This window comes from Ixodes scapularis, unplaced genomic scaffold (genome assembly GCF_016920785.2).
Source record: "Ixodes scapularis isolate PalLabHiFi unplaced genomic scaffold, ASM1692078v2 PGA_scaffold2__306_contigs__length_199485367, whole genome shotgun sequence".
NCBI lineage: Eukaryota > Metazoa > Arthropoda > Arachnida > Ixodida > Ixodidae > Ixodes > Ixodes scapularis.
In genome coordinates this window covers 91,833,819-91,847,319 of record NW_024609857.1, presented here as the reverse complement: position 1 = coordinate 91,847,319, position 13,501 = coordinate 91,833,819, and the positions used below count along the sequence as shown (strand labels likewise).

At 43.1% G+C, this 13,501-nt stretch overlaps 1 protein-coding gene across 1 annotated transcript in view; it reads right to left on the bottom strand.

Annotated features, from left to right (window-relative positions):
* LOC8033347 (zinc finger MYM-type protein 4) overlaps nt 1–13,501 on the bottom strand; it is a 100,301-nt gene that overhangs the window by 53,034 nt on the left and 33,766 nt on the right. Inside the window, exon 9 of the mRNA XM_029983121.4 lies at nt 11,264–11,567. Coding sequence (XP_029838981.2) covers nt 11,264–11,567 — 304 coding nt within the window. The remainder of the gene's footprint in view (nt 1–11,263; nt 11,568–13,501) is intronic.

Genomic DNA, 13,501 nt, shown 5'->3' with positions numbered 1-13,501 from the left:
ATTCAGTATGTTAACTCGACGCTTGAAGCATCGTCACAAGCCAAGATTGCGCTTCTGGCATTATTTTCGGTCCATATTGTCAGTGCGGGAATCTTTACATGACCCATTGGAAATAATGAATAAACAAAGGCACGTGTCCGTGCTGTGCAGAGAAGAGGCTCGTACAAGAAACGACACCAGGTTGCGACGTAAGATCTCAACTTCAAAATGTTTCTTTTTTTCGTATTCAGAACAAAAGGCAATAAACTCTTCTGTAAAAGTCATCATGTTTTTCGCTTTTTGTTTTCGGCCACCTCAAGCCAGAATTGACGGCTCTTTAAACGGCAGAACGACATTTTGCACAAATTAAGTTGTTTTTTTCTGCAAGATATTTAGTTGTACGGCCCGAGACTTTTTTTTTTTTGTGCATAATATTCATAGGGTTGCCAATAAGATCTTTAATCACATGCAGCAACGAGATAGTTTGTAACCAAACTCAAAAAGGCTAAAATTCTCATATATTAACTTTTTTTTTTAAATTGCTTCAAGCAAATATTTATGATCCTTATTACACAACAATCAAAATACCATGTGGTTTTTAGGAATAAAAATAGTCCACTGTTCTATAAAAATATCTTAATTTTCATCAATTAATAAATGACTCCTAGTTTCACTCCTTTTTTACGAGTCCAAACCGCCATCACCCCATGAAATTTGTCTCTCGTCAAAAATATTTTAGAGAAGCACCAAAAACATTATGGTGAAGAACCATTAATTTTATTTTAGGAATCGGAGGTCGCCGTGAGACCTTTGGCATGGCATGAAGAAGTCCAAGTCAGCTGATGCGGCCCGTCGATTAGGCATCGCGTTTCGGAGTGTGAGGAGCCGCCCTCGGGTACAAAGGGCACAACGTGCCTGCTATGGCGACGCACTGGTGGCACCTCCGATTAGTACACGATACCCGCCGTTTCTTCCCTTACAGCCAGAAAAGAGGGACGAGGGGAAGCGGGCAGCTAACTCCGTTGTTTCTTCGGACCTAATCGCTTGGGCTATCGTCACAGGTGGCGTGCTGTGCGGCGAAGAGGCGTTAAGAAGCGACGCCGGGTGGTGGTGCGAGAGTTCAACTTCAAAAATTGTTTTCTCGCTTTAAACAAAAATTACTCTGATTAAACTTTCAGAATCAAAAGACGATCAATCGTTCTTCCAAACCCAACATATTTTGTATTTTTACTTGGACCACCTCAGGGTGGAATAAACGGCTATTTATGCGTCAAAACACACTTTTTGGCAACTTCAGGATTTTTGTTTTACTGCAAGGTGTTCAATTCAGCGGTTTAAAATATTTTTTATAGATTATATACCTAGAGGGCAACCAGTAAACAGTTATATTAGGTCCCGGGAGCAATTATATATTTTTTAATAAAATAACAAAAATGTGTATTTTTGAATAAAATTATGCATTTTTTTTTATATTTATTAAACAAACCTGCACAAACTCAACCACATTGTAAGCCGACAACCGTGCAAATTTAAGAAAAAAATATTGCTGGGTATTTCCTAAAAAAAGCTGATTTTTCGTAAATTATTGAGTGATGCCTATAGGCCCGTTCACACTCTTGCGACTGCTTGCGACCTCTTAAACCTGGGTTCCTTAAAACCTCTTAAACCAGAGAACACACTGGCGCCATCTATTGGGAAGCGGTGTAAACTCGGCGGTCCGGCATATTTTTTTTTATTTCTCGCGCAATATCCTTTCTTTTTAGGCTCGAAAAGCTTTTGTCAATGTTATAAACGAGCCTTTCTATGGGTATTACGCACATTTGACCTCGGAAATTCCGCAAAACCTTCGCTTTTGTGAAATGCAGTTCTAGGGTCACCGCATAGATGGCGCCACAATGTCAGTGTGTTCCCTCATTCTAGAAACATTTAAGAAGTTGTAAGAGATCTCGTCTCTCTCAGTCGTACTCGGTCGCAAGAGTGTGAACGGGCCTTATAAGTTTCATGCTGTTTTCAAAAACTAAAATCGCGCTCAGGTCATCACAAATTTTTTTTCGTCAAAATTATTTTAGGGTATGGCTACGGACATTGTGGCCGAAGCCCATGAATTTTTTTTTAGAAATCGGAGGTGGTCGAGCGCAACGTCTGGGACGTTTCACATGGAATGACCCAGCAGTATAAGGAAATCTCGGAGCTGCTTGGTGCAATAAGCACAGATGTGTTTTTCGAAATACAAAAAGAAATATAAATAAAAAAGCATCTCCATGTGACGTTCCAGAACCATTTCCAAACATAACCTTTGCTTAAATATATTCCAACATATAGCAAAAAATATATTTGAATGGCTGCCATTGAGAACTGTCTTGGTGGTAGCCGGTGGTTCTTCTCATGGATTTACAATAGTAGGCATAGGCAACTAAAGAAAAACAACTTAAGCCTCATGAAAACAAGACATTTTCACTGTTTAACAACGTAAATCGCACAATCCATAAGTTAAAAACTAAACCATTTCAAGCTGCAATAGTAATAGTATGGTACGAAATAAAGTCCAATACTGACTACAGTTCATTATAGAAAATACAAATGTTTCAAGTCCCTGTTTAGCAAACAAAAGTACTCCAATACTCTGAACAGAGTACAAATCAAAGGTATTCCAATACTCAACAGAGTACAAATCTACTCTATATGATTAAAGTACAAATACAAAATATTGAAAACTTCATGACCTATACCATTCCTGCTCATACATACGCACTTAATGAACCCTTACTAAAAGAGGCATCGCTGACTAAATAGAAACAAAAAAGCTTGATTAGGAGTTTATTAAAAAAAAAATTTACTGACAAAACTAGCAAGTAAGACCATAGTTTGCTTCTTGCACAGGGGTTGCATGACGTCAAAACGCCGAGCTCTTATTGGCTGATTAAAAAAAAATAGTAAGTATATCTCAAGGCAGTTAGTATTGAGGTCTACCCACTATCATTTCAATCAAAACCAATCGGCGCTCGGCGTCGTTCTGAAGTCACTGCATCTCCTGTGCAGTGGTGGTCCAGCCATTTTAGGTTTTGGAGCAATTTTTGGAGCAAGAAAAACCCAATTTCGGAGCAATTCGTATCACATAAACTCCCCTTTTGGAGCAGGGAAAAGCTCGTTTTGGAGCACCTTGGTATCAGGAAAACTAAAAATTTTGGAGACGCATGAACATAGAGCAGTTCTGTGCCATGTCTTTATTATTATATATATATTACGGCTGCCGAAAGTCCGAAACTATAGCGATTTATTAAACATGTTTGTAAGCTCTATTCTGAGTTCGCACGCAGTGCGACAGTATGACAACCAAGGGGTGACCAATCGTTTACGGCATTTGACATAAAAAGGAACACGCAACAATTCGCAACAAGGAAATCAAGCAACGACCACGCGATCGAAAAGAGTACCACGTTCGGTATTGATGCCGCTGGTCTGCCGGTGAACGAGCGTCCGAGCAAATTTCTACTATGGGGTCTGTAACTTAAAACGCGCATGCAGAAAAACTACTCACGTTGGCTCCTCTTTAAGAGGACTTAGTAGTGGCGATGCAGAAATGAACAGCCACAATGCCGCATATCAAAACGGTCGCAACAAAACAATAATGCGCAATAATGCCACTGGGCCGGAAACCTGAATTGGGTTGTGATGGCTATGGTAACGGCTCTACCCTTTATATCGGGCGGCAGCTTGCACCTGCTTGCACCACCTAGAGCACTATATAGCTCTATAGTGCTCTAGCACCACCTAGCCTAGAAAATAAAACTCCCCCGGGTTGCCAGCCGAAAACGCCATTCTTCCATAAAAGGATTCGTTCACGGACCGACTAGCCCTTTTTGGCGCAGTTTGGCGCGGTTTGGCGCAGTTTGGCGCAATTTGTGTCTTTAGGCGCAGCAAGGCGCAGGTAAAGGAGAATTTATCAAAATGGCGCAATTGGCGCAGCTGGACCACCCCTGCCTGTGCAAGAAGCAGACGACCTGCTCTCTGCATTGCTTGGATGCAGAGAGCATTCAAGCAATGCAGAAGGTTTAGAATTTGCTTCGCTCAGCAGGACATCCCCACTGTTCTCCTCGTCCCCCCGCCGACTTGCTGTTCGAGTGCCAGCAGGTGTATTCGCCAAGTACGTCATCTACAAGAAACTCTACAATGGCTCTTATATGTTACGTTTACTACACGAATGAGTAACTTGGAAGCAGTCTCAACAAAAGCACCCCAAACACGCAAAGATAAATATATATTATGCCAAATGCTTATTTTTTATAAAGTAGTTATTGATTTCTCCAGAAATTATATGATAGGTGAACAAATGCCAGCAAGCTCTTATGTACATTTATATACCATAAGGTCCTTAAAGAATTCCCACCCAAAATGAAAAGGTAAATTGTGTGTGTGTGTGTGCGTGTGTGTGTGTGTGCGTGCGTGTGTCGGGGGGGGGGGGGGGCACAACAAGCTAGGTGAAATCGAATCTCATCAACTTCAAAGTTTCTCAATTTTTATCTCCCCACAGTATCGGGTTTTAAACATCATGATTAACTATCACCAGCTCGCCTGCGCACTCACTGTCTTTTCATTACTGATACATATCGCACACATGGCAAACTCGAGAGTGCAATAAGTATGTGGGAATTCACTAGGAACTCCCCTGTCACGGGTACGGCAGCAGAACACTTAAATAGCGCATTCGCACTTCACAGTGCGATATAGACGCAAGAACTTGGCGCACTCAAACTCGGGTGTCACGGGAACCAATATCGACCGCAAAAATCACAAAAAAAGAAGAAGGGTGATTTCAGATAAGATCGACCAAAGGGTGGCTGGTCGACATTTTTAAATCAACTGATGTTTTTATATGACATTGTCTAGTGTCTGGTGTAAACGAATCCACACTTAGTTTTGACCAGAAAAAAAATTTGGAGACAAGAAAAATCGTAAGGCAGGGAGAGGTGGACAGTTGCAATAACGCGCACTGATGGAGGGGGCAAGTTTGAAAGTGAATAATTAAAACAATAAAATTTGGAGAATTTTAAAACTTCTTACAAACAAACTATGGGTACAACTTGCTTGTAATATAAAGTAATAATATTTATTAAAAATTTATTTAGTTTTCTAAAAATTGCCAAACATGCCTGCTCGAACGACAAATGGCAAACTTTGGAAATCTGTATCTCATGAAATAATTTAATCATTATTACATAACTTGCAGACATTATTTTACTAATATATGGCTATTATTGAAAAAATAAATAAGGTATCTGAGTGACACAATAGTTACAATATATTTAGGCAAACATGGGAAAAAAATCAAACAAAGAAAAATTCCAATGCGAATAAAAAAAAAAACACCACCTTCGATTTTTTTAAACTTTGGGTACCCTGTTATACTCTATTTCGGCATTCATTTCTATTAAAAACATGTTGCATCATTGCACTGTGTAAGAAGAAACAACTCCCCAAAGTAGGGTCCTTTTACAAAGCCTACACTTAGCAGTGTCCTATACAAGAAGTGACTCTGAGTTCCAGTTTCATGAAACTTGCACAAATCTTTTATATACATTTATTCAGATGAGGTCATTGATAAAAAGAGCGATCGGTCACACAGTAAAAGGGAGGAGAAACTATATACAGCATTTTACATAAGCGTACAAAGTGGTATCATATTAGAGACTAATGATTTGAGAAAAGATGATGCAGTGTGAAGTTGTACCTTCCGGTATATTTTACATCTAGAGTAAAATAAATAACTTTACTTCCACACACAAAAACAAAGATATAATAGTAAGATATTTAGGTTGGCTGTGTATTTACGATTACAAACAATTTCAGGTGACAAATGCCATAGTGCCTAACTGGAGCAGCTTCGATGCTCTCGGTGTATGAATGAATCGTGGCAAGCCGATATATTTTATCCTGCTCGAGGATAACATTTTGGGATTTTTTTTATAGTGATCAGATAAAAATTATTAGTAACCACCAACAAAAACAGTAGGTTAAATACCTTGTGAAGAAAAATGTGATAAATAAGATGTCCCTGCATTCAAAATTAGCAGTCCTTGGGAAATCAAATTCGGCACTTTACGCTAAGGTTTTCCTCGCTGTACCCATTTAATAAAGTTGCTGCCAAGCAGATCCGACTGTCCGTGCTACATATACGTCACAGGTCCCTACTGTTGATGACTAGCTGAGCCGCCACGCGTGCCAAGACTGAATGCCAGGGAAGGCGCGCACCGTCAGCCACTCTTCTTTTTTTTGTTCACGATACCGAACAACCTCATTTTCGTCCAGATATACAAGATGCACGCCTTTCAGTTTCTTTGATAGAACGCTCACCATTGTCCTGGCCGTCTGAATTGCGCTTACTGAACGTTCTCTCAGGTTGTTCAGCATGGCCTGGTGCTTCACGAGTCCGCCAACTCCGTCACATGCATTTTTTCCCATGTCCAGATGCAGAAAATAACCACTGGGCTTGTGGGCAATCATCCTTTGCACATTGGTGAAGCTGGTAGCGATTCTTGAAATGACTGGTGGCGCCGTCACTTACGTACGTCACGTACGAGTATACCACAACGTTGTCTTCAACCCACTCCTTCACTTTTTCTAGAGCCAAGCAAGCGTGAGCGGCGTCGTGACACAGGTCCTCACTGATGATGGCAAAGCTGTTTGTAGATTTTCTTGTCGTCACTACACATGTAAATATCGAAACTTGTTTTTTTTCCAGTGATATGCTTGCACTTCGTCAGGAAGCACGATGGTCCAGTTTTCAGCAAAGTCAAAATGAAAGACAATGCTCCCGCGTTGCATGCACTGTTTTTCATCGTAGATCGCTTTACCTTGCGTTTGCCGGATATGGTTATGAAGCACCCAACTTCCAACCGTCACTTGGATGACTTTTAGGAAAGTCTCAGGTTCCAAAGTTTTTTTCACAAGGTCGCCGGACTCCCATGTTGCAAGCACAATCTCTTCATCCTCCGGGATATCAAGTTCCTGGAGTGTAAGAAACTGGCCTTTTGGGCAGTGATCACAGTCTCCTTGAAGGCACAGTTCTGTTGCTGGGTCGCACAGAAATGCAGAGTTCATTTCACCAGTGTTGAATGTTGAGCCTGTAACGTTCTCTAGAGCGGCAATACAAAGATAATAATTGGCGCAGCGCACACAAACGCACACTTCCTGGTGTGGAATACATTGGACCCATCTAGGGCGCAACGAATAAAATTTCGTTAGCCCAACGCCGGAATCGGGATGATTGTCTTTGTATATACGGAAGGCCTCTCGTATTGAGCGTGTCATGAAGCGCTTTGGCACGAACGTTTTCTCTCCGTTGAGCATGACAGAGATGACGTCCTTCTGGTTGGGACTTTGGCGCGGACATTGTAGCTCGTCTTTCGTGAAGTACTCTAGGGCAGCAGACAGGTTCTCAGGGCTCACCTTGCACCATGTGTAAGGATCCGGCTCATACCACACGCCATGCTTTTCCTTGAGTTTTCGGGATTTACTGATGAGGTACATTGAGGCCTGTGGAATCATCTTTTGAACCTCATTCTTCGTCGGTGTTGACGGCAGGAGTGTAAGCAGTTGACAACATTCCCGGAGAGAGGTGGCGGTTTCAAAGGCCTGCCGAAAGTTGTCCACCCACTCAGTGCATGTGGAGCATGTTGGTTTGGACGACCCCGATGGTGCGTCCCTGTCGTACGCAATACGTAGCCTTGAGCGTATATTCTTGACAGCAACCTGCTCCAGTTCTGTCTGCTTTCTCTTGACATAGGCGGGCCTGTCCCGACTTCTTACGACGCTTGGTTGACTCAGCGGCGACACATCTGTAGGTAGTATGCTGCGATTTAGATCTTCAATTGCTTCTTCAGCTGGCACAAATATGTCAGGGCACTGCTCTGAGCTTCGCATCGAGATCTCCCTAGTGATGTGCATGAAGCAATGGTAGCACAGGTAGTCCGTCGCACTCACTTTGGTGGAACAGTCAGGCGGAAGAATTTGCTTCAACGAGTTTAGGTCCAACTCGCCAACACTTCGAAAATTCCGCTGCTTTGGTATAGTCTTTTTGTGTTTGCAAAAGTAATCTGCACAAAACACTCGTTTGGAGCTCCAGGACGTCTTCATAATGTATACATAAATAATAGAAATTAAACCCCAACTGATGGCATATAATTGCCAAGTGAAAGAACTACTGGGTGCACAAGTGACAAGTCCGAGGCTGAGGAGCTCACTCACTGCAAACATACATTTGAAAAGAGAGGTCACAACTGAGGCTGTCGGCAAAGCTTGATCCACGTCAAAGGAAGAAAGAGGGAAAGTCTCCAGACAAAAAATTGTGGTCAGCGGCCTTCGAAAAAGACTTTCTGGAATCGCACTGTCGTCCCTCCACGCGCTGATATGAAAGCACCCGAGCTTCTACCACGTGGTTCATGACACAGCCTGAGCCATGTCGGCGACCGGTTCGCGAGGGGTTGGCGGTGGGGTTACGTTGATGGTCACTCGGATTAGCCCTTGCTGTACTGAGCTACCGCCTGCAGTGCCTTATCGCCGGCTGGTGTCAACAATGAGAACACACTCACCCTGTCTACACCAAAACTACAAGCGTTCACCGCACACGCGTCGCCGCCGCTTTTAAGCTTTTGTGAAATTGCTTTCTTTTGCCGCGGAGAACCGCCTTATCTTAACTACGCGCCTGAAATCCTTCCAGGCGGGCGTACACAATATCAAGCGTTTCAAGAAATGCCCGTGGAGTAGAACTATGGGAAAATTCGGAGCCCGCGATGTCGATATCGTCGCCGTTGTGTTAGTACGCCGTCGCGTACTGCAGTCCCCCGTTGGGGGAGGGGGGGGGGGGGGGGGGGGGGGGGGGGCGGTCTTACTACGATAACATGGCGACAGCGTTTACACTCTATGTATTTACGCGAGGCTCGAGTATTTGGGGATAATGCTGCCGGTTGGTGTGCCCCTTTGTGCCTGATATTATCGCCCTTGACGCCAGCGAGTGAGATGGCGACAGGCATGACTGCTCAGTAAACAGGCGTCGGCGGCCATGTTTTGCTGGTTGAAGCGAACCCCCTTGTCCTTGACAGCGAGCGGGGAAATGCGAAAAAAAGATTGTATCGGCCGTTTTGCCAGAACTAGCGACGAGTGTCGTCTGCGGTTTCCGGCAACTATTTTGCCATAATCGTGAGCTTAGCGAGGAAATGATTTTTGCTAGCCACAGAACACTACCACGCAGGAAGGGAATGCTTGAACATGTTTTTGTTCTGGATATATATCAGGGATATATATGAGAGAGAGAGAGAGAGGGAGATGAAGGTAGAGCAGAAGAGGGAATAGCATATAGTGTCGCAGGAGAATAAAGTAAACAAAGTTCCTAGTGGCCGATGGCTGCATGATCTTTTCTCGGATCACTAGTCCGTAATATGATACCTCTTTGTACACAGTAGTTTCTCCATAATTTAAGTGTGTGAACGATTTCTTTAGCTATCATTGGCCTCATCTGAATAAAAATATATAAAAGATGTGTGTTGGTTTCATGAAACTGGAACTCAGAGTCAGTTCTTGTATAAAACACTGCTAAGTGTAGGCTTTGAAAAAGGACCCTACTTTGGGGAGTTGTATCTTCTTTCTCAATAAAATGATGCAACATGTTTTTAATGAAAATGAATGCCGAAATAGAGTATAACAGGTTACCTAAATTTAAAAAAAATCAAGGGTGGTGTTTTTTTTTCTATTTGCATCGGAATTTTTCTTTGTTTGATTTTTTTTCCATGTTTGACTAAATATATCCTAACTATTGTATCACACAGATACCTTAGTTATTTTTTAAATATTAGCTATATATTAGTAGAATAATATCTGCAAATTATATCATAATGATTAAATTATTTCATGACATACAGACCTCCAAAGTTTGCCATTTGTCGTTCGAGCAGACATGTTTGTCAATTTTTAGAAAAATAAATAAATTTTAAAGAAATATGATTACTTTATATTACAAGCAAGCTATACCCATAGTTTGCGCCTAAAACGTATTAGAGTTCTCCTAATGTTATCGCTTTAGTTATTCACTCTCAAACGGGCCCCCTCCATCAGTGCGCGTTAATGCAACTGTCCACCACCTCATGCCTTACGATTTTTCCTCTCCCCAAGTATTTTTTCTAGTCAAAACTAAGTTTGGATTCGTTCATACCAGACACTAGACAATAACATATAAAAACGTCAGTTGATTTGAAAATGTCGACTAGCCATCCTTTGGTCGATCTTATCTGAAATCACCCAGAAACAAAAATGCGGGAAAAATTTGGAATTTGCATGTCATAGGAAGAGATACCCCGCATAGTATGGATGCTGCAGATTCGCGTGTCACGGTGCGATAAGCACGAGGGAACCTGCGGTGAGCACGCTTGTCGCGTACCAATACAGCATATCACACAATAGATAAAATTTTAAAAAAAAAATTGTTTGACTAGTTTTGGCGCAAATGTGCGCTTGGGAGCAGGATGGCGCAGCAAAAGTGGATTGGCGCACAATGGCGCCATTGGTGCAGCGCTTCCACCCCTTATAAAAGCAACGGCTAAACACGCCAATCACAAACCGAAGTAGCGGTGGTAGCGGCTCAAAGAAGCGCACTTCGCGCAACGCCCGGACCAAAGGAAAAAAAAGAGAACGATACTGACGTCACGGCCCAATGTTGCTTTAGCGATCGGCAACCCGCTAGCCGCCCGCTAAGGAGCAGCGGCTCGCGGCGGGTCGCATTTTTATTATCGGCATTAGTTGAGAATGCGGCGTCCCCCGGACGTAACTTTTTGGCTGGGGACGTATTTTGTGTCACTACAGCCATACCAGTAATTTATTTCATTTTGAGTTTTGGCCGGAGTTGCCCTTTAAGCTATGCCTCGCTGAATGTAATTTTCGGTTTGGATTAAAGCACTCCAAGCAGGAATAAACAGCTCATTAATCAGCTACCGTATTTCCCAAACCAAACACGTTTAAAGGCCAAAATATTGCGTGTTGCTGTTCATTACATCAAGAAGTGACGGATCTTGTGAACAACAGAGTATGACAATGACCTATGCGCAATACAAGTGCTTTTGCAATATAATAAGGCGGGCATTTGTCGAGGTGTGCTCTGTTCAAGAATTTGATGCACGGGTTGTGCACCGATTGCCAACCACCCGAGGAAAACTTTTCTTCGACCGAAATCTGTTTCTGCGGACTACCTATACATGCCAGGTGCAGACAGCGGTCCGGAGAAGGTGGCAATGCTCACCAATGGTGGAGGTGTTGACGGTGGGCGAGGTGGTGGTGAGGGTGGGCAGGTTGGTGAACTGGTTCTGGAATGCGAGGACGCACTTGTAGCTGCAGAAGTTGCGGATAGAGGTGTCACTCATGGTCAGGTGGTACTGGGCTGGCTGCATCTTGCTGCAGTTGTCGCAGCGGATGGCCCTCGACGATGAGGCGCTCTGGTTCACCCGGAACAGGCTAAGGCAGTTCAGGGAGCAGAAGAGCTGCGACAGGCTTGGCGAGTTGGCGGGCTCCACCCGCTCCACCATGTCGAAGTTGTACTTCTTCACCTGGGGAGAGGGAAGGGGGCGCCGGCACTAGAGCGCGGGTTCTCAAACCGGGTTTCTCGGATCCCAAGGGGTCGCCCAGAGTACCCTTGGGGGGAACGGTGGCCGAGTTTGATGGCGCAGCTCAGCCAGAGCACGTGTAGTGAAAGGTCGCACTCCCAGGCATCCTGGTTTTGATCCCTGCCCCCAACTGTTCCGATCTGGACGAGCATCGTATCGGCATGTGGTTGTGAATCACCACTGCGTGATGCACATGACATACTCCAGGCTGGCGGTTGTACTGCACTGACTAAATTTCTCATCTACAGCCGAGAAACCAGACGCCCATTGAGGTTGTCTAACTTCCAGCTGCATAAACATAAGTACAACACAGTTATTATTTTTATTCAGTACCCTCATGGGTCTCCCACATTTGCAGGTGTCCTGGAACACCTGTGCCTCCAAGTAAAGTGTTGTTACAGAGGAGCTGTTAAAGGGGGGGTGCAACGATTTTAAAGGTGAAAAGAATTTGCATCTCGTCATTTTTATGTTTATTTTGCACCGGAAGATAGAAAAAACATCTCCTTCATTAAAAAAAATGTTGCAATTGTGCTGCATAATCGCAAAGCAAAAGTCGAAGTTTTTCGACCCCTGCAGCTGCGAGTGGCAGTTAAAGGAACTAAGGCGAGAAGCTTACATGACCTCGCTCGGCTCTAAGCTGCAGCATAACGCCCGCCAATGTCAGCAGAGAGAGGGAGAGGAAGCGTCCTCCGAGAGAGCACGGGAACCTACATGGCACCCCAAATTACAACACTAGGAGTGCGACCAGGTGTGACCCTGAAGACAGGGAGTGACTTGAGGGGTGCCAGAAATGCCAATATTCATCTTTCTTTTTGTTTTTTACACCAATACAGCAAGCAGGCAAAATCGGTTTTCTTTTCTTTACTTCAGAAGTGTCAGAGGGTCGACACAAAACTAACATATGTCAACACAAAACTCTGGACAGCTACCGCCGTCGCTCATAGATGGAGGCAACCTCTCCAGCTATCATAGAAGAATGGATAGTTATGCGAGTTGGTGGGAATTCATCGTAGGAAACAGCGCGCAAAACAGATGAGGACAAAGAAGAAACACACGGGATGAGCGTACAGCTTTGCTGGTCTTCCTTCTTCACCAGAATGGAAAGGCTAAAAAATTTTCTGTTTCAAGCCCCATTTTAGCAGATTTGAGCCACAACTATGAGCTTAACACTCATCTGCATTGATGTTTACAAGGTCTGTAAGCTTCCGCACTGTTTTACTGCGTCAATGCCAAGACAGCGACGGATTGCTCAGCTGCTGCTGTTTAAGACAGTAAAGCTCCTCAAGGTCGACAAGTTTGAGAACAGTTGAGCTAGAGCAACTGTGTATGTATACTACTCTGGTTGTGGAGCAGAATGGCACAAGGGTCTCCCATTTCGGTCATTCCAAGCCAAACGTCCCAGTCGTTGCGCTCTACCATTTCCGATTTTTAAAAGAAAATTCATGGCTTTTTACCCCAAACATCCTTAACCTTTTCCTAAAATGTGTTTGCTGAAAATTTATTTTTTATTGCGCGAGCGTGGTTTTATCTTTTGAATTGGGCGTAAAACTAGGCATCAATCAATTATTGAGTAAAAATAGGATTTTCTTCAAAAATGCTTCACAATTTATGTTATGACATTCAAACGGCTCTTAGCTTGCTATGTTGTGATGATTATGGATATTTCATCGTTAAAATGTTTAAAAATAATTCAACAGAATGCACAAAAATTAACTCTTTTCTCAATGTTTTGTTTAATTATGGCTTTGTGCCTGGCAAATATAATATTTTCTTTTGGAAGCTCTGTAGATGTATTACAAATTAAAAACGTTTGAAATTGTACAACAAAGTACTTCAAAGAAAATAAAAATTATTAAGCTGTGAAAAAGCCTGCTTTG